Source organism: Pangasianodon hypophthalmus, chromosome 11, assembly GCF_027358585.1.
Source record: "Pangasianodon hypophthalmus isolate fPanHyp1 chromosome 11, fPanHyp1.pri, whole genome shotgun sequence".
NCBI lineage: Eukaryota > Metazoa > Chordata > Actinopteri > Siluriformes > Pangasiidae > Pangasianodon > Pangasianodon hypophthalmus.
The window spans coordinates 18,473,798-18,495,924 of record NC_069720.1 but is presented as its reverse complement, the minus strand read 5'-3'; the positions used below and the strand labels follow the sequence as shown (position 1 = coordinate 18,495,924).

At 37.0% G+C, this 22,127-nt stretch overlaps 1 protein-coding gene across 1 annotated transcript in view; it reads right to left on the bottom strand.

The window, feature by feature from the left end:
• Positions 1–9,419, bottom strand: part of si:ch211-51h4.2 (uncharacterized) — a 116,076-nt gene extending 106,657 nt beyond the window's left edge. Inside the window, exons 1-3 of the mRNA XM_026914759.3 lie at positions 9,349–9,419; positions 8,487–8,555; positions 8,293–8,395 (exon numbers count right to left, since the gene is read on the bottom strand). Coding sequence (XP_026770560.3) covers positions 8,293–8,395; positions 8,487–8,555; positions 9,349–9,354 — 178 coding nt within the window. The 5' untranslated portion in view covers positions 9,355–9,419. The remainder of the gene's footprint in view (positions 1–8,292; positions 8,396–8,486; positions 8,556–9,348) is intronic.
• Between the last annotated feature and the right edge of the window lie 12,708 nt (positions 9,420–22,127).

The following is a 22,127-nucleotide window of genomic DNA, read 5'->3' as shown; positions in this document are numbered from 1 at the left end:
CATCTACACAGTCTGGAGTAGTTTAAATAGGTGAAATCAATTATGTATGACATAAGAGTAATATCATTAAAACACACTATATCTAGGGTATGTACTTGTATGTGTTTGCAGTAGATATGACCAAGAAAATATGCTTTCAGGTAGTCACTCTCACGATGGTAATTCTTCTTTTTTTAATCTATGCAGGTTCTGATTAAAAAATGAGGGACATATACTTTTTACACTCACTCCAAAAATTCAACCCAGACTTGAAGGTAATTGCTCCAATTGCAACTAATGTCTCTGTAAATGGTGTACCTTGCACCAAAAAATATTTATTTTGTCATGCACTTTGCACTGCCATCCCATGATGAATGAATATCTATTGCATATCACATTTTCTGGAACCTACATTCACCCTTACCATACTTAGCAGATAGCAGATGCACATTCTCTCCTCAGAGACATCCTTCTTTTTAATGGGATTCTTATCAAACTGCAACAAGCCGGTCTGTGCAGCCAGAGTGTGAACGCCTAATTGAATCATAGAATACCGAGCTGTTGCGAAAGATATCTGATGACACTGTCAACCTGGAATATAAATTAAGCAGGGCTCTGGCAACAGAAAATAGTGGTGTGCACATCAACCGGCTGTAATAAACCAAATCTTTAGCATTAACTTTTTATTTAAAAGTGCATTAACGCAGATAGGTTATCAATTTCAAGGATTTTACGAGTATAATAGACCGCATGGCATGAAAGGCACCTTCATCATGCGCTAACGGCATAAAGCAGCAGAGAACAAGTAGACCTGCTGAGGATTTACAGGGATGTAGGTGACTTTGTGGATTGAAAGTCTATTCACTCCCAGTAGTGCAGCTTTTGCTCATCTTTTCAGGGATGTTATTGCATTTGATTCACTCTATCTCCAAACAGGGTACAACTGAAATAACCACTGATATTAAATTTCTATCAAAAATGAATTTTAGCAGATGCAGTAACAGAATTGACTAATGTTAATTACTTGAAGGGGCAAATATAACACCTCGAATTAAACCTTCCAGACTGCAACATACAAGTCGTTAGTGTAATAATGATCAAGAAGCCAGAAACTAAAAGAATGCATTTTTTTAATGTTGACTCAGCCCTCCTGTTTTTGAATAAAACGCACTGCAAATTGCTCATTTGCTATAGTCACACTCACTTGAGGGGGAAAAAAAATGCTTATCCTCCTAAAATGATTTTCTTTGATGGAATGCTGACTCTCACACTTGAAGTCATTCATTAAGCATAGAAAAGAATATGCCAAGAAAGTGGGACTACTTTGAGTGATATTATTCCAAGTTAATTCTGTACATGGCTTCAAAGCCGCATCCAACTGCTGATTTGCAAATTGTGCCGAGCCAACAAAAGATGTGCCATGGCCATCATCATGGAGGTCTACTGAAGCAAAGCAATGACACCATTTTCAATTTTCGTGAACTGAAAAAAGCTCTTTTAGTTGCATTGCAAAACAATGCAGCATGTTTCACAGTAACAGAAAGATTAATATATGCAAACCACAGTGCTTGGCACATCATAATGATGTTAATACTTTAAATAGGTCACACAAGCCACTCTGAAAGATTGCGATAATTATTTGTGTAATCCTGATGCTTTGTTTTCAATCACTGATTTTAGCTATTTAGTTCTGCTACTTTCTAGATCCACTGAGCCCATACTGCTGCCATATTAATTCGCTTGAGTTATAGCTAGAGGTGGGCACACTATGAGTTGATTTATGGCCACAAGGTATATGCTGTGTATTTTGTATTCAATTAACATGTCAGGAGATACAGACATATTTAAATATGAATGCCAGGGAGAAAACGAAGGAGGTGAGCTATCAAACTGTCAAGGTGAATTATACGGTCAACCCCAGAATTATTGGCACTCCCAATAAAATTTGCAAAAATGAATATTTAAAATGGATAACACATACAATGAGTCATATTTTACAACAAAACATATGAGGGCACTATATTTTTTTATTTCTGCTGGAGAAAATAACAGCACTGAATTTCTTCCTGTAATGTCTAACAGGGTTGAAGGAACTTGTAGAGTAATTGTGGATATGTTCTTCATTTCAAGCTTCTTCTTTATGCTCTAGGATTTGTTTGTAAGTCTTCAATTCCTGATGTTTGTTGATTTGTGAAAACAAAATCATTATTTTTTTGAAAGGTTCATCAATGGCCACATTTTAACCTCCTGGCAGAGGCAGCTTAGTTTTTAATGGAACCCTCAAGAAACAGTTCTTGAGTCTTATATGCCAGTAAAACAACATCTATTGATTGGCTGTTGCAATGGCAGCTCAACTGTTGCAATGGCAGCTCAACAGTTAAGGCTCAGGGCTACTGCTTTGAAGGTTAACTGCTCAACCCTTAAACAAGGCCCTTAAACCATCAGCTCAGCCCAACCTAAGTTACTTTGGATAGAAGCATCTGCCAATAAAATTAATGTGCTGTAACCCACTGAGGTGGTCAGTGACCCTTGATGCTCACCATTAAGTGTATTATTGGGCATTGTTTGCCTTTTCTCAACTTCTAACATCCTTGATTGACTGTTCTGTGGCTTGTGTTTGTAGCACTCCTGAGTACTAGCACTTACTCCAAACCTTACATTTAATTTTAGCTTTCTCTTCTGCTAGCCCAATTTGTTGCTATTCAAAAGTAGACTACCAAATAACAAAGTGAGAACTGTTCAAATTCTATGTACATGCACAACACAAAGCTGCAAATCTGGCAACCAACATTTGAATTAAGATTTTCTCAATTCTGAACAAATTACGTATGATGTGATTAAGTGAAAACTTTATGTCCCAGGGCACCCTCATGCCTGTGTTACCTTCTGGGTCTTCCTTTTAGTTACACTGTCATAGCTAGTCTTAGCAAGCTCCTACTTGCAATTTTTTGTGCACATCCTCTTAAACCACTATAGGAAAAGAGCATAACTAATCATCTGTTCTCATTCTTTGTCCCTCTCCCTTCCCCTTCCTCTCTCTCTCTCTCTGTTGATACATTACTCCAGCTGCCTGACTTGATCCTGGTACCTGACCCTAAATGCTTCTCTCCTCTGGAACTCTACTTCTACATTGAGTTTCTTTCACCTGAGAATCACTTGCTACTGCTGAGGATGGCCCCACATGGATAGCGTAAAGATTGCCGTGAGATTGCTGTGGATGGTAGCACATGCAGATACCCTAAAGATGACTGTGGATCATTTTACTTGAATAAAATTGAAATCAATTGAATTGAAATTGGTTCCAGTGAATTTCTCAGACCAAACTTACAGTCATGGTTGTCCGTTGTCCTGAAACCTCTACTCTCACAACTTTAGCTGTTACTTACACTGACTGAGCATTTTATTAGGAACACTTACCTACTACTTCATGCAACTGTCTAATCAGCAATTGCAACTGTCTAATCATGTGGCAGCAGTGCAATTCATAAAATCATGCAGATCCTGGCCAGCAGCTTCGGGTAATGTTCATATCAACCATCAGAATGGGGAAAATATGTGATCTCAGTGGCATGATTTTTGGTGCCAGATGGGCTGGTTTGAGTATTTCTATAACTGTTGATCTCCTGGGACTATAATACACAACAGTCTCTAGAGTTTTCTCAGAGTGGTGCAATAAAGAAAAAACATCCAGTGAGCGGCAGTTCTGAGGAAGGAAATGCCTTGTTGATGAGAGAGGTCTATGGAGAATGGCCAGACTGGTTTGAGCTGACAGAAAGGCAACAGTAACTCAGATAACCACTCTGTATAATTGTGGTGAGCAGAAAAACATCTCAGAATGCACAACATGGCAAACTTTGAGGCGGATGGGCTACAACAGCAGAAGATCACGTCGGGTACAACTTCTGCAAGCCAAGAACAGAAAGCTGAGGCTGCAGTGGGCACAGACTCACCAAAACTGGACAGTTGAATACTGAATACACATTGCCTGGTCTGACAAATCTCGATTTCTGCCGAGGCACACAGATGTAGGGTCAGAATTTGGCACCAACAGCATGAATCCATGGACCCAACCTGCATTGTGTCAATAGTCCAGGCTGTTGGAGGTGGTGTAATGGTGTGGGGAATGAATTCATGGCACACTTTGGGCCTGTTAATACCAAACAATCATTGCTTGAATGCCGCAGCCTATTTGAGTATTGTTGCTGACCAGGTGCATCACTTCATGACCACAATTTACCCATCTTCTAATGGCTACTTCCAGCATGATAATGCACCATGTCACGAAGCAAAAGTCATCTCTAACTGGTTTCATGAACATGACAATGAGTTCAGTGTTCTTCAGTGGCCTTCCCAGTCACTGGATCTGAATCCAGTAGAACACCTTTGGGATGTGGTAGAAGGGCAAATTTGGAGCATGAAAGTACACCTGAAAAATCTGCAGGAATTGCGTAATGCAATCATGTCAATGCTAACAAGCCAAGAGTCTAGTCTCTGCCATAAATTGGCGCCACTGCTTCGTATAACTGCATTGCATTCTGGAACTTTGAGTCCAACATTTGCTGTCTCCACTATTTCTATGTTGGATTTGTCATTAATATGACATTCACTATCAAATCAAAGTGATTCAACATTAAAAAGAAGCTCTTTCTCTTTTGTTTTAGAAGCGAACAGCAAAACAGAAGTGCTATCCCTTATGATTGAGATTGGTAAAATTTGTCTCCTATTAAGCTCCACTGTAACTGTAAAAGCAATGTCCCCCTGTGACACCAGGGTGGCACATAACTGCTGACTTCTCATGGGAATAATGAAAATATAACATCAACAAATGAACATCAGTGTCGCTAAGCACATCACAAATGTTTCAATTATAGCATATTTAATTTGTTTCAGGGTGATTTTTTCCTTTAATATTTTATCCAGAGGCACAAACAAAGAACCCTTAAGGGTTTTACATTAAACCTTATTTTCTTTGTATGTTTGCTCCTTTAACTGCTCTTATGCTTGGGTTGTATCTACTTCACTGCTATGTTGCTTGGGGCAAAAGCATCTGCTTAAAAATAACAGAATATGTAGGTTATATTGTAACTAAGAATGCAGTCACTGCTTTTTAATCTTGCATGTTTTTCCCCTCACATTTTTCTCCATGCCCTGGCTTTAAGCTTTACTTAGCTGTTGTTCAAACTCCTACAAGGCAAAATGGGCAGACAATTTCTGGATAATCCCACTAATTAGCACTTTCAGCCTCTCAGGGTTCTGCTTAAATGATATCCTGTTGTGATGCTACATGTCAGGTGCTTCAGTAGGCCTTTGTAGAAACCATACCACCACCAGTAGCTATGATGGTAGATGATGTTCACAGGAAGCCCCTCCTCTTTTACGCTCTCTCTCTGACAGCATAGCCCTTTCCCTCTGTATCATTCATCTTCATTAGCTAACCGCTCCCTCCATGGCATGTCAAAAATACTTATTGCTTCTCCTCTGTGGGCCTCGGCTGAGCCTGATTAGTTAGCGCCGATGCAGGGAAATTTCAGCTCCTGTGCTCCGGCGGCATGCTGTTAACACTCCCCTCAGCCCTCTTAATGAAAAAACAATACAGCCACCATCTGCTTCTCCTGACTCCAGTCACGCTGCTTCTGTGTCACTCACTACACTCAAGGATGTTATGAGAATTCATCCCGTAATGAGAGATGCGAGACTAGCTTTTTTTTTTTTTTTTTTTTTTTAACAGTAAAAAGAGAACAGGCACAAGTAGAAAAAAACAAATACAAGTATATTTTAATTAGCAGTGGAGTTGTTTAGCATTCAGTCCAGGCGTATAAACAACAATGCTAAAGAGATATCATCCACACTATGTGGGGTGTTTTACTGGTATAAGAAAAAAATTTAATAAGGATATCTGAAATAAGGGTGTACTATGTCTTTCTGATTATACTACTGATGAAAATTTGTATTTTTAAGTCTGCCCATCTCTATAATGCTTTTAGAGGGTGGCCATGGTTTTAATAAACTACTCTTCTACTAGCTTCCCAAATTAAGTAATTTGAATACTTTACATAAACTATGCTTTATGAGGCTTTTTGCCTAGATATAATACAAGCAAAAAAAACATGCTAAAGTTATTTTGAAGATCAATTTACTTCGTTTTTGTTCATTTGTGCCTGAGTGTTAGGGCAGCTTTACTCTTATGATAATAATACCGTTAACAACAGTACTATAATTACAGAGTTCCACTATGACCACCAACAATACCTCATGGATTTGTAGACTAGTATGAGAGTCAGCTGATTCTTTTTTTTCTTATTTATTTCCTTTTTACAGTCATACTTTCTTTCTCAAAGAAGAGACGCGAATGCTGAATTTTACTGTGAATATTCATGCGATTTTAAAAGACTAAAACTGCTAAAAATTCCAAGGATTACAAAGGATTGATTATTTTAAGAGGCCTTGTACAATTTCTTGCGTCTCAAGACTAATCTTTAGAGGTTGCCAAAGGTATATGGACGTATATGCTAGTAGTGGAAACATCCTAGAAGTAAGTGATCCCTATAGACATGTGTTGATTTTATTGATACTGTATTGATATTAATTTTCTTTTTTAATCATAGGTAGGTAGCATTTTTGTTTTTCAAATGTAACAAACCATCAGAGCGCATTAGATTATACCAATAATTTCTTAAAAGAGGCATCCAAAAAGGCAAGATTAACTTAAAATCTATTTTAAAAAATCTATTTTCCTGCTCCACAGTACATGAGCAAACTTGTTATCTGTTATGATCTGCCATGTCTGCTCCTTTAGCTTGAATAATGAAAATTACAGCAGGGGTAGAGCTTTTTCTTACAAAGCCCACCAGCTGAGAAATAGCATTCCTGTCTATGTTCAAGATTCAGACACTCGCTCTTCAAGGTTAGGTTAAGCTGGAAAAACTAAAACTTGTTTAGTCATGTACTAGGCTTACAGCTTCTCCTGAAATAATGGAGGCAGATCTTGGGGTTTAAAGGCCTAAAAAATAGTATGTCCTTATGTACCTAGCATACATAGCAAACACTGAACCACCTTATATTTCACCTCCACCTTCAAGCTAAACCTTTATACTGGTGGAGAGAATGTGACATTTTAACACAAAATGAAATACTATGTTATGTGTGAAAAACTTGAAAATGCTGAAAATTGCCGTAGGACATGAGGTTTTGCTTAGATATCTCAGCTGTGTTATTTCCATTTGACAACTGGAGGTACTACAGCATATGCTTCCTTTCTATGAACAGCTCCAATGATACTGATACTGGTATTAGGTATAGGTCCAATACCGTGATCATTTATTCCTAATCGTAAAAAATGCTCTGATACAACATCTGATACCATGTGATACTATGTGACGTAAGCCTAGTGTATGTAGTCATGCTAATGAACAGATTGGAAAAGGCAGCAGTCTGGACTTATTTCACAATTACTGATCAAAGCAAAGAAGTGTGCAAACTGTGCTCTGTGGAAAAAATTAAGATGAAGCACCACAACATCTTCCTACAGTACAAGTAACTTTATAAAACTTATCGTGCTGGTGAAATGTGTGCAAGGTGCTTTAAATTGTGCACACATGAAGGTATGTGTGAATGTGGAGCAGTGAGAATGCAGAGAAACTGCTGCACTTCAGCTCTGCGAGCAATGAGCTCACTCACTTCCTTCAAAAAATGGCATTGATGCATTCCGTAGCTCAGTATATCTTGACATACTGTTTTTCCTGTTTGTTTTTGAAAATTTTGAATAAAAAATAAATTTAATTCAATTGAAATAAAAAAAAATATCTTGAAAACCAACAGTTCTTACAGACCGTGACTGGGCTCAACCACTGAACATTTACATGCAGGAACCCATTGGAGGAGTAAAAGAATACAAGATGCATTGCTCTTTGCACTGTATCTAAAACTAGTCTTTAAGTAATATTTAATGAATGAAGCAACTCTTTCAGGAAGCCAAAAAAAAAAAATCACCAAAAAGCACAATCTTTGGGCCCCTGTCTCTTCAAGGCACTTGGAAATGTCTTAAAGCAAAGATAGTTTCAAAAAATAATAACATGAAAAGTGTCTAAATATGAAAAAAGCTATAAAAAGCTCTGAACAGTAAGAAACTAAATCAAATCATTTTTTGCATGACCCTTGTTTGCATATGAAACCCATCAGTTCTTTTATCAGCTCTTTATGCTTGGATCAGATTCTGCCTCACGAGCAGGTCACTTTGGATAAAAGCCCCTGCTAAAATAAATAAAGGTAAATGAGATCAAGCTATTAGTGTAGTACTATATGTTCACAGTGTACCTGCATCTTCTACATCCTCTCTCTCTTCTACCTCCTCATTGTCAGGAATGGGGGATTCCACCGGGCTTACGTTCTGCATTAATATCCGTTCCGTCTCTAGAGACTGCAATAGAAAGCACCTCCTGTTCAGCCATTATTATCCTATCAGGGTTCAGCTGCTGCTAATAAATCAGAAAAGCATTGCTCAGTAGTACCTTTACTGACTCCATCTGAATGACGCGACATCGCTGGAGCAAATCCACAAAGAGGTAGATGAGCAAAGCCTGGTCAGAGTAAGCAAGCATGACTTCAAAGATCACATTTGTTCATATGATATATGAATATGAATTTTGAATTCATGAATATTAATTTTTTTGCTATATAAGACAAATTTCAGTCTTTTGTTTGATTTTCTAAATGTAAATATGAGTGCTATATAAATATGTCTGATATTACAATACAGGACATTTATAAAAAGAAAAGTTAAAATAACAATAAAATAACAACAACAGCAGCAGCAGCAACAACAACAACAACAACAACAACAACAACAACAACAATAATAATAATAATAATAATAATAATAATAATAATAATAATAATGTATATGTACATTATGTACATTGCTTTTCTAACTGTAAATATGGGTGCTACATAAATATATCTGATATCAGAATACTGGTCCCTCATAAACAAATGAATAATAATAATAATAATAATAATAATAATAATTATAATAATAATAATAATAATAATAATACTTTTATAAACCACCTTACATGCAAAAAGCAGTTCAAAGTGCTTATATTAAATATATATTTTATGAATGTATATAAATTTATATACAATTTTATTTAAAAAATGGCAATGGATATAGCATTTAATACAAGAAAAGCTTAAATAGAGCATAAATAAATAAATAAATAAATAGTTTATCTTTGAACATTCTTAACAATCATTGAATATATTACAGTAAATTGAATTGTATTGAGATAACGCAAAGCACTAAGGCAAAGAATTCATGATTATGTACAGTATGTCATCAAATGAGAACAGTTTATACTGTTATCTTCTTACCTGCATAAAGAAACCAATGAGGAACGAGACCAAGAAGGGAATCAGTCCTGCGCGAGCAATCGTTACTGGCAGTCCTATACAATCACATCCATTTCATCAGCGTAGAACTTATGCTCAGATTGTTCTATATATCTTATTCATACAACAGCAATGTTGAAGTCTAATATCTGATGGTTCAGAAGGTGTTGATTAATTTTCTAAAACAACAGTTCTGAAAACAGTGGCAGCTGTAATTCAAACCATGGGTTTACAACTGTTTATATGACTGTTTATTGTTGCTAATGACGCAAGTGACAACAGGAAGTAACTTGTTTCACAGACATTCCACATTAAATGTAACTATAAACAGTTAAAATGTAGAACGTGTTGTTCATTAATACATTAAACATTGTAATCATTGGAAAATTGCTATGGTATGAGAGGAATAAAACACTGCTGTTATAGAAAAATGACCAACTTACAGGAGTAACACCACACAGACAATAGTCACATTTACATGGACAATTTCTGTTTCAATCGGAATGAAATCAATCAGATTGATTAATCCGATCGCAGTGTTTAAAAGGACGCTGAATAAAGTAATCGGGTTGATATGCGCGTTTACATGACAGAATCGGATTTGATCTTCTGACATGCGCACAGTGCATGAATACACGTTTCCCGCCGTTCCAACATGCAGACACTAGCAGCCACTCTCTTGCCATTGCTTCTTTTTCCGTTTTAAAAAGCAGACTTAACATTTTTCACCTATTTCAGCTGCTAATTAGAAGACGATGAGCGTGTGATGTTTTATGTGGTACTGCGTGTATTTATCAAGCAATTAAAATGCCCCTTCCCGAGCCCAGAACAAGGCGTCTGTGGATGAGGGTCCGAAGCAAGGACCGGTGGGACAACGTCGTCTTGCACCACTTCACAGACGAGGAGTGGAAGGAGAATTTTAGGATGACACAACAGTCATTAATGACACTATGTTCAATGGTGAAGTGTTACATGGCACCTGGTGAGGCTACGGTCAGAGCGCCAACACCACTGACAGCCGTGCGTCATACGTCATTACGTGTTTTGTACGTCATTGCACATGTGCAGAACTATCTGGTTTCATTTTCAATCTGATGAAGTGTTTACATGTCCTCTCCATCGGATTAGAAAAGGTTTAAACCACCCCTTACGATCCGAATGAAATTTTAATTGGTTTTGGCCAATTCATTCCGATTGACGTGTTTACATGTGACTTTTTAGATCTGATTGTGCTTCTAGTCCAATTACGATCGGATTATTAGTGTCCATGTAAACGCAGATACTGATTATTCTCCTTTAACCGCATGTTTCGTCACATTTTAATCCTTACATAAAAGCGGTCATGATGTCTCTATCTGTGTAAAATTGTCTAGAAATGGACTCAACATTAAGACACTTCATAGCATCTGAATTACTTTGCACTGGGACAGAATGAGAAGTGTCTTATAAGAACTATTAAATCCTACTGAATACAGAACGGCTAGAAATAGTCTAAAAATGTGGACATTTTATTATGGCAATACCTCTTTTATGGTGAGAAGAGCATAATGCAATTATGTCAGAATGAGAAGTGTCCTATAAGAATTATTAAATCTTCGTGAATACAGAATAGTTAGATTCAGTGCACCATGTAATTGCAGTCCCTTATAAATACATATCTAGTTTTGCACAGCTCATGAAACTCAGAATATATCATTAGAAAAGGAAAACATTGTCTTGTTGAAAAGCGCACACGGACATTATGTTGAACTTTCTGTCTGACGATAATGTCCATAGATGTGGATTTTATTTTGCCATAACCAATTAAACCTGGCACATAAATTATAATTCACGTCAAGAGGTTTACTGTGAAAGCAGGTGACAACTGGGGTAAAGACCGGGAGTCATGTCAGATAAATATTACCTATAATTTTCTCCAGTCATTGTTCCCATTCAGAACGGTGAATCATGACATCCGCTTGGATGATTTAAATGTCGCAGTAGGAGATGAACACATCCTGAGATGTAACGTGTAAAATTAGTAAGTAATGAGGTGTTTTTCTGCTATAATCAGCTACTTCTGATTACGAATCAGACTTGATGTGGATGAGTGTGTAAGACATTCTAATCAACAAGTCTTTTTGTCCTGGAGCTCAATATACAATCACATTTGCTGCATTTATACTGAGGCCTATAGGACTTATATAGACCCAAGGACTAATTTAATGTAATCACACTTCATGGGTTTTCTGTAAGTCTGTGCCTCAAGGACGTCAAACTCAAATTTTGCCAACATTTTTGCCAACATTTTTGTGAGCCCTTGAAGGACCGTAAGCTAAAGCTATTAATTTTAACGTATTATTATTGATTCTGTTGATTAACAACAATTATCTGGCCTCTGAAAGTAGACTAGGACATTTTTGGAAAAAAAATTAAACCTATTAACTTTATACACTATTAGGTGATAACACTTATTAAACTGTTTGAAGGTTTTTTTTATGTTTTCTCCATTTTTCACCCCCAATTTGATCATCTGTCAATTCCCACCCACTATGGGGGAAGCCTATCACATGCTTTCTCTGAAACACTTGAAGTAAGCAAATCACATCTTTCTGAACTGCTGCTCATGCTGCATCATGGGTAGTGTAACTCACTCAGAGGAAAGCTCTATCCACCCTCTTCCACATACATCACAAATCATGCAAATAATGAAAAAAAGCCCAACAGAATAAACAAAAGTAAATCATTTGCAAATTTGCAAAAACCACCTTCTTTAAATCTGGTCTGGAGAGGAAGAGGGTTATGATGCTGATTTTTTTCTTATGTTTTGAATTGCTTTGTTATACACACCATATTTTTTCACGTTTTAGAAATCTATTTTTGTTAGGTAAATTGTAAAACACAGGTACGTTGTCCATTTTCCTAGTCAGTATCCATTGTAAGATGCAAACTTTTGCCCCTTAATTATATGAAAGGTTGGTGAAACCCCTGTTTTTAATGCTTAATGTGTACAATACGTGATATGTGATATGCTTGGATTGTACTTGCCTAAAATTCCAGTTCCCAGAATTGTTGCAACTGTAAGAAAATCTGTAAAGAAAGAGAAACATTTTCACCAGGTTTGCTCAAAATCTTTACATTCCTGTGTATCATATGTATTCCAATAAAACTAGAAAACAATGGACACAGCTGAAGTAGGCATGCTATTATTATTGATTCTATTATAGATCAAGATATTCAATACACACAAGGATAAACCAGTGTAATATTCTCACATGTGTACTGACAAGTACTGCCAGCTAAAACACTGGGTCAGTTTTCTGTGCTGTTAAACACACCACTGTTTCCACAAAGGAATGTGTGTCTGTGTGGCTTTGTGTCTATTCACAGAGAGAGAGGGAGAGTGAGAGAAACAGAGAGAGAGAGAGAGACTCCAGGGCCAAAAGAAGGCCTTGGCCCCAATCAAACCCAACTCTGAAATTCATTTGGATTTAATAATGCATGCCAGTCAGCATATACCTGAAGAAAATAAAGTGCACTTGCAGACAAAGGGCCTCTTGCAGTTTGTTTTGGAAGCTACGTGGCCTCAAGACTAAAATATTTCACACATAACAACCTCTTTTCTCTGACCTAATTAAAATACAACCCAGAACTGCTTTGATGCAAAGTAATAAGATGCTGTTGATTAACTGCTAACTAAAAGAGAAAGGCGGCTCTTGCAGACGAGTATGTGAAATTGACATTGCTAACAGCATGTGCACAATAACACAAAAACCTTCCTGAACCTTCACCTGCTTTTCTGACACAGCGTGATCTAATGCATTATCGAAAAATGAATGAAACATCACACACTAAAGTGATATGGTGAGATAACAAAGCAAACATTTTGCAAAGTAAGTGTGTACCTTGCTTTAAGAAGCTCATCCATTGGGACCTCTAATTTACACCCACACTCACAGTCAAAATGATTGATGACAATGTGAGCAGAAGCAAAGTAACCATAATGGAGCTTTAATGACACTTATATCGGTTCCTCTGGCAAACTTCCAACTTGAGTGACAGCTTTATAGTTGTTTCATTAAGATGCCACACGAATTTTGTAGGAGTATGCAGTTTCCCACAAAGTATTTCTGAGCAGATCTCTAATGGATGCTTGTTTGACATTTACAGTACATGTCCAGAAAGTACATGCGTTATTGTGGTGCTTATACCACAGTGTGGTTGAATGCTTGAATCTCAGAAGGTGTGTGTTACTTTTGTACAACAGCACAGGTAGTTCCGGCTGTAACATGTTAATATTAATGTGCTCATTGTTATTGTCATTGTCATGTTATTGTTTCTATAGTAACAGCTCATACACAGGGACTTGTATGGCTTGTAAGACTTGTAATAAACTTGTAAGACTATTAATAAAAGGATTTAAAAACAAAGTGTTGCTTAACAAAGTAACTCATAATCACTGACAATTTTGTTAGATTTTTATTTAACATTTATTTTAACGTGTGTGTGAATAAGAGAGAGAGACACAGAGAGAGAGAGAGACAGAGAGAGAGGCTGGTGATGGAATGACTGTTTATCACAGTAGTAACATAAGTGATAACAGGAACTAACTTGTCTCTTGGATGTTTCACAACATTAAATTTAACTATAAAATGTTAAAAAGCATGACGTGTCATTCATTAACAAATTAAACATTGTAAATATCGGCAAATCACTGTGGTATAAGTGGAATAACACACTCCGGACCATGCTGTTATACAAAAATAATGTCCCCTCCAGCGTGTAGTATTTACATATAACAGCACGGTATGTTGTGTGTTATTCTTTACTTTACTTTACTTTAATTAATTTCTGTGTATTATGGATAATAAATGTTGACAATGCAATGACAGAGCAAATCTTCAGCTGTCTGAATGGTAAGTTTGTTGAATGCTGAAATAAAAGAAAGAACTCTGTAAAATGTTAACTTTGTCATATTTAATTTTAGGTTATGGTTTTGTGCTTGCACTAATAAAGGATTGAAATAAAAACGCGGCACCGCAATTTCATATTTAACAACTATGAACTGCTTATAAAAGCAAAAGCTTGCTAAAATGTGCAGACAGTTAGTAAAGTCACATATAAAATGTTAGTGATTTTCTGATGTGGCTGTTGTAGGTATGTAACCAAAAACAAAAATGTGTATTAAACAGATACAAATAGGAGGTGCACTATTTTTTTTTCCTTTTTTTTTTTAAGAAACTTACCAGAAAGAAATTAAACAAGTGAACACACAAGCGGCAGTTTTACTTCCATGTGGGCGCGGGTAGTCAGATATGAGGCTCAAATAAAACCCACGTTCAATAATATGAATAAATAGGGATGGTTTAAATTAGATTACTAGTTTGTTGTATTTTGGGAAATAGAAACAAAAATGTGAAAAGAAATACAAGAAGAGTTGAGGAGAACTGTGTGAGGAGAAGTCACAGACCATGCTGACATTTCTACCTCTTGTTTTTTTTTTGTTCTAGTGTTTCTGGGGTTACAGCAGTAGGTTTCATATTTAATATTTGGAGCACTAAACAGATACAGATACAGATAGTGGCATTGCATTACACCCCTAGGCCCTTGGTATTCATGGTAATCTTCATTAGCCCACTTTTCTGGACACAAGCTTCAGAATCTTGAAGGCTACAATCTGCATTGCTCTGTATACACACATACTACATGCAAAATACATGTTTCCAATGGGAAAGCAGACTTTTGAAAACAGTAATGGTGAGCATTTTGTCGCAAAATATGAAATGCATTTATTTGCAAGTTAGTCCATGGGGAATTATATCTTTAAAAAAAATGAGAAAAAAAAACTGTTTTATTTAAAGCAGTTAGTGGCAAGTTTGTCATCAGGCTTCCTTAATTAAATTAGTAGCCCAAAGGGATGTCCAAGCTTTTTTTTAAAGGGGGGCAGGTTAGACCTCATCAAATTACCCGAGGGCCGGATATACACACACACACACAGTCATAAATATGTCTACCGCAGCGTATTAGAGTAGGAATTAAATAATGAGCTCAAAGTGCAGACTTTCACCTTTAATTTGAGCATAGCTAGATCCAAATCTGGCAAATGGTATAGAAATTACAGCACTTTTTTTTATATCTCCCCATCAAGGACCAAAATGAATTGGACTAACTAATATAATCATAAATTAAACTGCTGTTTTTAACAATTGGTTGCAAATCCACTTTACTTAAGGACTCATAAGCATAGATGTTTTTCGATGCTTATTGGTTTCTAGCTCTTTTGAAATCACTTAACTTTGTGCTTTTTGTCTGTAGAAAAAAAGCTCTTGAATTTTAGCTAACTGTTTAGCTAGATGTGTTAACACAGTCTGCTGCCACCTTCAGGTGAAAGGAAACATTGCAACGTGTTGGCCGACGCGCCGTCTATCATATGTTGTAATGGAGTAGTGGTGTTTCATTCGTGAACAAATTGGTGTTTTTGAATGAATCTTTTAAGTTAATGAATCATTCTCGTTCACTTCCACATACTGACTCATATTTTTCATTCACTTAAGTCCCACCTGTGTAAAACACGTGACTGCTTGGCGGCTTTTTCCTGCTTTTTAAAGACTGTATTAGAGTCACTTTGAAAAGTGTGTAGCACTTAGACAATTCTAATGTATTGTTCTTGTGTTGTTCATAGCATAATCCGCTATACACGAATATGTAAAAATGACTGGTGGCTAATTTTTTAAATTATTGTAGCATTGAAATCTACTTCAAACATGTATGTCATTTTTTTTCTAATTACATTTGTTACCACTCTCTCAACCTGCACTGACTGAAATGTCTTTCTTGAAAATAAATTCACCAGACCTTCTCTTTGTGGATTGGACACGCTAATTTTAATAAATCATAATACTAAAACTTGTCTCTTAGAAAACCTGGCATTTTTAAATGAATGTAATGAGTGAATAAAACAATAGCTGCGTCCGAATATCCCTACTACCCTACTATACAGTAGGCGAAAAGCAGTACGCCAAAGGAGTAGTATGTCCGTATTCTCAGGTCATAAAACAGTAAGCGAGAAATACCCGGATGACCTACAGCTTCTGCTGAGATTCTGCAGTATGGAACTAATGGACACTGCGCTATCCCATAAGGCAACGGGACTGGCGTGGAAGAGCTGTCAGAATCAAAAATGGTTGAAATCAGTGTGCCGGCTCTTTTTAAGTGTAAGTGCTATAGGTATTAAACGTTGTTCCTTGTGGTTAAACCGTACTTGTTTAACATCACTTGAGTAAATTGCTAACTTTTTGAAGGTTTAAACAAGGAAAAAAAACAGTTGCATTGCAAGTGCTCTAATCTGGCAGGCTCTTTAAGTTTTTGTGGTTATTATGATGTTGTAGGTCCAAAATGGCGGATGTAGTATGTCTGGATTGTATTCATACTACACACATATACTGATCAGTACGTACTGTATCAATGGCCGAGCAGTAGGTACTGAATTGAATGCAGTATTTACTGAATCAATTGTAGTAGGTACTGAATCGAATACAGTACATACTGAATTGATTGCAGTAGGTACTGAATCAAATGCAGTATGTACTGAATCGAATGCAGTACCTACTGAATTGATTGCAGTAGGCACTGAATCGAATGCAGTAGGTACTGAAATGAACACGAAAGGTACTGAATCAAATGCAGTATGTACTGAATCGAATGCAGTACCTACTGAATTGATTGCAGTAGGCATTGAATCGAATGCAGTAGGTACTGAAATGAACACGAAAGGTACTGAATCAAATGCAGTATGTACTGAATCGAATGCAGTACCTACTGAATTGATTGCAGTAGGCACTGAATCGAATGCAGTAGGTACTGAAATGAACACGAAAGGTACTGAATCAAATGCAGTATGTACTGAATCGAATGCAGTACCTACTGAATTGATTGCAGTAGGCACTGAATCGAAAACAGTAAATACTGAAATGAACACGAAAGGTACTGAATCGAATGCAGTAGGTACTGTCACAGTACACGATTTCGGATACACAGAATAACTGACTCATAATATCTAAAAAGACATTCACTGGTGCCACCTGAACGAATCAGAGAATGAATCTGAATGAATCTCCTGGTGAACGGAATCAAAAGATTCGAGTCACTGGGATGAATTGAAATTAGCACCGCTGTAATGGAGAAGCCGCGGGCCAGTTAACACCTCAATATGCATTCTTATGCGATCTTGCATCCTTTTGTACTCGTTCTACATCATCATCCATCACCGAAGCCCAATTCCAATACTCAAGAACACAAGTACTGAGGATGCATGAAATTACCTGGATGTGTTCTTGATATCGAGGATGCGTCATATGCAGTGCATCGAGTCCCAGAAGTCATTGGGGCAAAACAATGGTGGATGACGGAAGCCTGACCCATAACGTCTTTTTATTGACAATAATCTAAATATGCATCTACAAAGAATGATTTTGATATATGATTTAGACTGACTAATGTTATGTTTGTTATTTTATGAATGTTGCAGTGTTGAATTTATTGTCTGTTCGGTGGTCCTGTCCCACTACTAGAAATGTGCTGGGAAGGTCCAGTCTGCAACAGGAAGATGCAGCACATCTCAATTCTCGGAAAGATGTGTCCTATGTCCTCCTGTCCTTCCGAGTGTGTTCTTCCATGGTAGCATGGCAAGAACGGTCTTCACGAGAACGAAAATCCGTTCTTTGCGTTCCTATCCAAGTTGTTTGTGCACGCCCCTGCTCATACATCACGTCCGCATCACTGAATCGGAATGGATGGATTGTTTGGGTTAATCTCTCGTTTACTCCAGCTACTGAAAACAAATTGTGTTCGTGAACGAGGACAGAAGGCTCTGAAGGTTGCCATCCGTCGGATATTTGACTCACAAGTTATGATTCAGTAAAATCATTTTTCCTGTCACAGTTTTTTCAGTTAAGTAAGCTATTCAAATATATATACAGTACAGTACAGTAGTGTGTTATGTGTACAGTACAGTAGGTGTGTTATGTGTACAGTACAGTAGGTGTGTTATGTGTACAGTACAGTAGATGTTATGTGTACAGTACAGTGGGTGTGTTATATGTACAGTACAGTAGGTGTGTTATGTGTACAGTACAGTAGTGTGTTATGTGTACAGTACAGTAGGTGTGTTATGTGTACAGTACAGTAGTGTGTTATGTGTACAGTACAGTAGATGTTATGTGTACAGTACAGTAGGTGTGTTATGTGTACAGTACAGTAGGTGTGTTATGTGTACAGTACAGTGGGTGTGTTATATGTACAGTACAGTAGGTGTGTTATGTGTACAGTACAGTAGTGTGTTATGTGTACAGTACAGTAGATGTTATGTGTACAGTACAGTAGGTGTGTTATGTGTACAGTACAGTAGATGTTATGTGTACAGTACAGTAGTGTGTTATGTGTACAGTACAGTAGATGTTATGTGTACAGTACAGTGGGTGTGTTATATGTACAGTACAGTAGGTGTGTTATGTGTACAGTACAGTAGATGTTATGTGTACAGTACAGTAGTGTGTTATGTGTACAGTACAGTAGATGTTATGTGTACAGTACAGTGGGTGTGTTATATGTACAGTACAGTAGGTGTGTTATGTGTACAGTACAGTAGTGTGTTATGTGTACAGTACAGTAGATGTTATGTGTACAGTACAGTAGGTGTGTTATGTGTACAGTACAGTAGATGTTATGTGTACAGTACAGTAGTGTGTTATGTGTACAGTACAGTGGGTGTGTTATATGTACAGTACAGTAGTGTTATGTGTACAGTACAGTAGGTGTGCTATGTGTACAGTACAGTAGATGTATTATATGTACAGTACAGTAGATGTTATGTGTACAGTACAGTAGGTGTGTTATGTGTACAGTACAGTAGATGTTATGTGTACAGTACAGTAGGTGTGCTATGTGTACAGTACAGTAGATGTTATGTGTACAGTACAGTGGGTGTGTTATATGTACAGTACAGTAGGTGTGTTATGTGTACAGTACAGTAGTGTGTTATGTGTACAGTACAGTAGGTGTGTTATGTGTACAGTACAGTAGTGTGTTATGTGTACAGTACAGTAGATGTTATGTGTACAGTACAGTAGGTGTGTTATGTGTACAGTACAGTAGGTGTGTTATGTGTACAGTACAGTGGGTGTGTTATATGTACAGTACAGTAGGTGTGTTATGTGTACAGTACAGTAGTGTGTTATGTGTACAGTACAGTAGATGTTATGTGTACAGTACAGTAGGTGTGTTATGTGTACAGTACAGTAGATGTTATGTGTACAGTACAGTAGTGTGTTATGTGTACAGTACAGTAGATGTTATGTGTACAGTACAGTGGGTGTGTTATATGTACAGTACAGTAGGTGTGTTATGTGTACAGTACAGTAGATGTTATGTGTACAGTACAGTAGTGTGTTATGTGTACAGTACAGTAGATGTTATGTGTACAGTACAGTGGGTGTGTTATATGTACAGTACAGTAGGTGTGTTATGTGTACAGTACAGTAGTGTGTTATGTGTACAGTACAGTAGATGTTATGTGTACAGTACAGTAGGTGTGTTATGTGTACAGTACAGTAGATGTTATGTGTACAGTACAGTAGTGTGTTATGTGTACAGTACAGTGGGTGTGTTATATGTACAGTACAGTAGTGTTATGTGTACAGTACAGTAGGTGTGCTATGTGTACAGTACAGTAGATGTATTATATGTACAGTACAGTAGATGTTATGTGTACAGTACAGTAGGTGTGTTATGTGTACAGTACAGTAGATGTTATGTGTACAGTACAGTAGGTGTGCTATGTGTACAGTACAGTAGATGTTATGTGTACAGTACAGTAGATGTATTATATGTACAGTACAGTAGATGTCATGTGTACAGTACAGTAGGTGTGTTATGTGTACAGTACAGTAGATGTTATGTGTACAGTACAGTAGATATTATGTGTACAGTACAGTAGATGTATTATATGTACAGTACAGTAGGTGTGTTATGTGGTCGCTGTGATGTGAGCTGCGGTTCTGATACTCACAGCACTGCAGATAAATAAAGCTCCTCTTGCACTGCTGCTGCTGCAGTATCCGCGCTCTTCTGTAACACACCGGCGATGTTTCTCTCCTCTCACCGTTCTCTGCCATAACACTGCTGTGACACACTTCCTCCGCTGTAGCCTCCATCCCACAGCTTTTATTTATTAATACTAGTATATTTTAAACCCGGTGTAGTCCTGTCGCTTTCAGCTGCTTCTCATTGTGCTCAGTCTGCACTGTGGCTGTGTCCCAAACCACACACAGCCACACAGGCCTACTACATAGCCTGTTACAACACATCACCACTGTTATTTAACACACTACAGGGATCCTCAACCTTTTATCTTTCTCTCTTTCTCTCTTTCTTTCTTTTTTGGGCAATCGACCCCATTTAATGTGTGTTACATGTGTATAGAATCATCCAGGATTCATTTCTGTGTTTTCTTGCACTTGTTTAGTAAATATAAATATCTGTAATTATTATAATCATACATTAGCACTGTATATGACCAAGTTTGTTAACACACTGATCCTATGTTCTGTCTCAGTTACAACTTTCACAGTTGCTGCTACAGACTGAAAATCATCTGTGTGCTGTTTAGACACTGCAAAATATAGCACAAATGTTGTTATTTGTAGTGTTTCTGCCTAGAATCTATGACCCTGTGGTTTAGTTTTATTTTAAATGGGTACTTTGCCGTCTGGTGTAAAGTTTATATGCATAGAACTACATTTTAAATAACAGACAACCCTGTATGGGGCAACCCCAGGGCTGAGCCTTTTAGTTTATATGAACAAAATCATGATTGAGAAAAAAAATAATGAACGTTGAAATAGTGTTTATATTATGTGCTACAATACATATGTACACTTGCATTTATGAAGGCAGTTTGATTAGCGTTCAACTAGTTTGTATCATCAGTTAACATGCTAGCTAACATTTGAGAGATTAGCAATAAAGCTGTTGTTAGTTAGCCTTAGCTAATCATTTTCCATATTCTTTGACAAAAAGGCTCATTTACCATCAGTAACTAAAATGAGTTTCTTTTGTTAATCTTTCTTGTACTTTACTTAATTTAGTAACTTTCAGAAAGTATACTTTTCTTTTACTTGCATGAAGAATTTGAAGGTGTACTTCAACTTTTATCATAGTATTTATTTAGAAGAGCAATTGCACTTTTACTCAAGTAATTACAGTACTTTTACCACCTCTGTATATAGGTCACTGTAAGTATAAAACTACTAAACACAGCCCATCTCTTGTTTTGCACAATTTGTCATCTTTTTCCTGTCCATCAGTAGAATGGTTCCACCATAGGACCACTGCTACCTAAATGATTTTTCAGTGGACAATTCTCAGCACAGTAGTGACAACACCATACTCATGCCACACTACTATACGGGTATTTATGTACAGCAGTATTGCACGGATTTTAAACACATCAGTGTCACTGCTGGGTTGAGAAACAGATGATGATTAATACAACTTATCCAATTAAAAATTTATTCATGAGCAGTAGGTGACAAAAATGTATTCTTAAGAACATTTTGGGGATTTTGGGAGTTAAAAATGTAAAAAAAAATGTGCATGTAGTCCATTTTGAACAAGTAGATACTCTATTTCACTCCTGATAAAGACGCTGAATTCATTCAAATATGATTTCTGTGATAACTCAGCCTGAATGAAGCATTTCTCATTCTCACTGGTGAAACACTTCA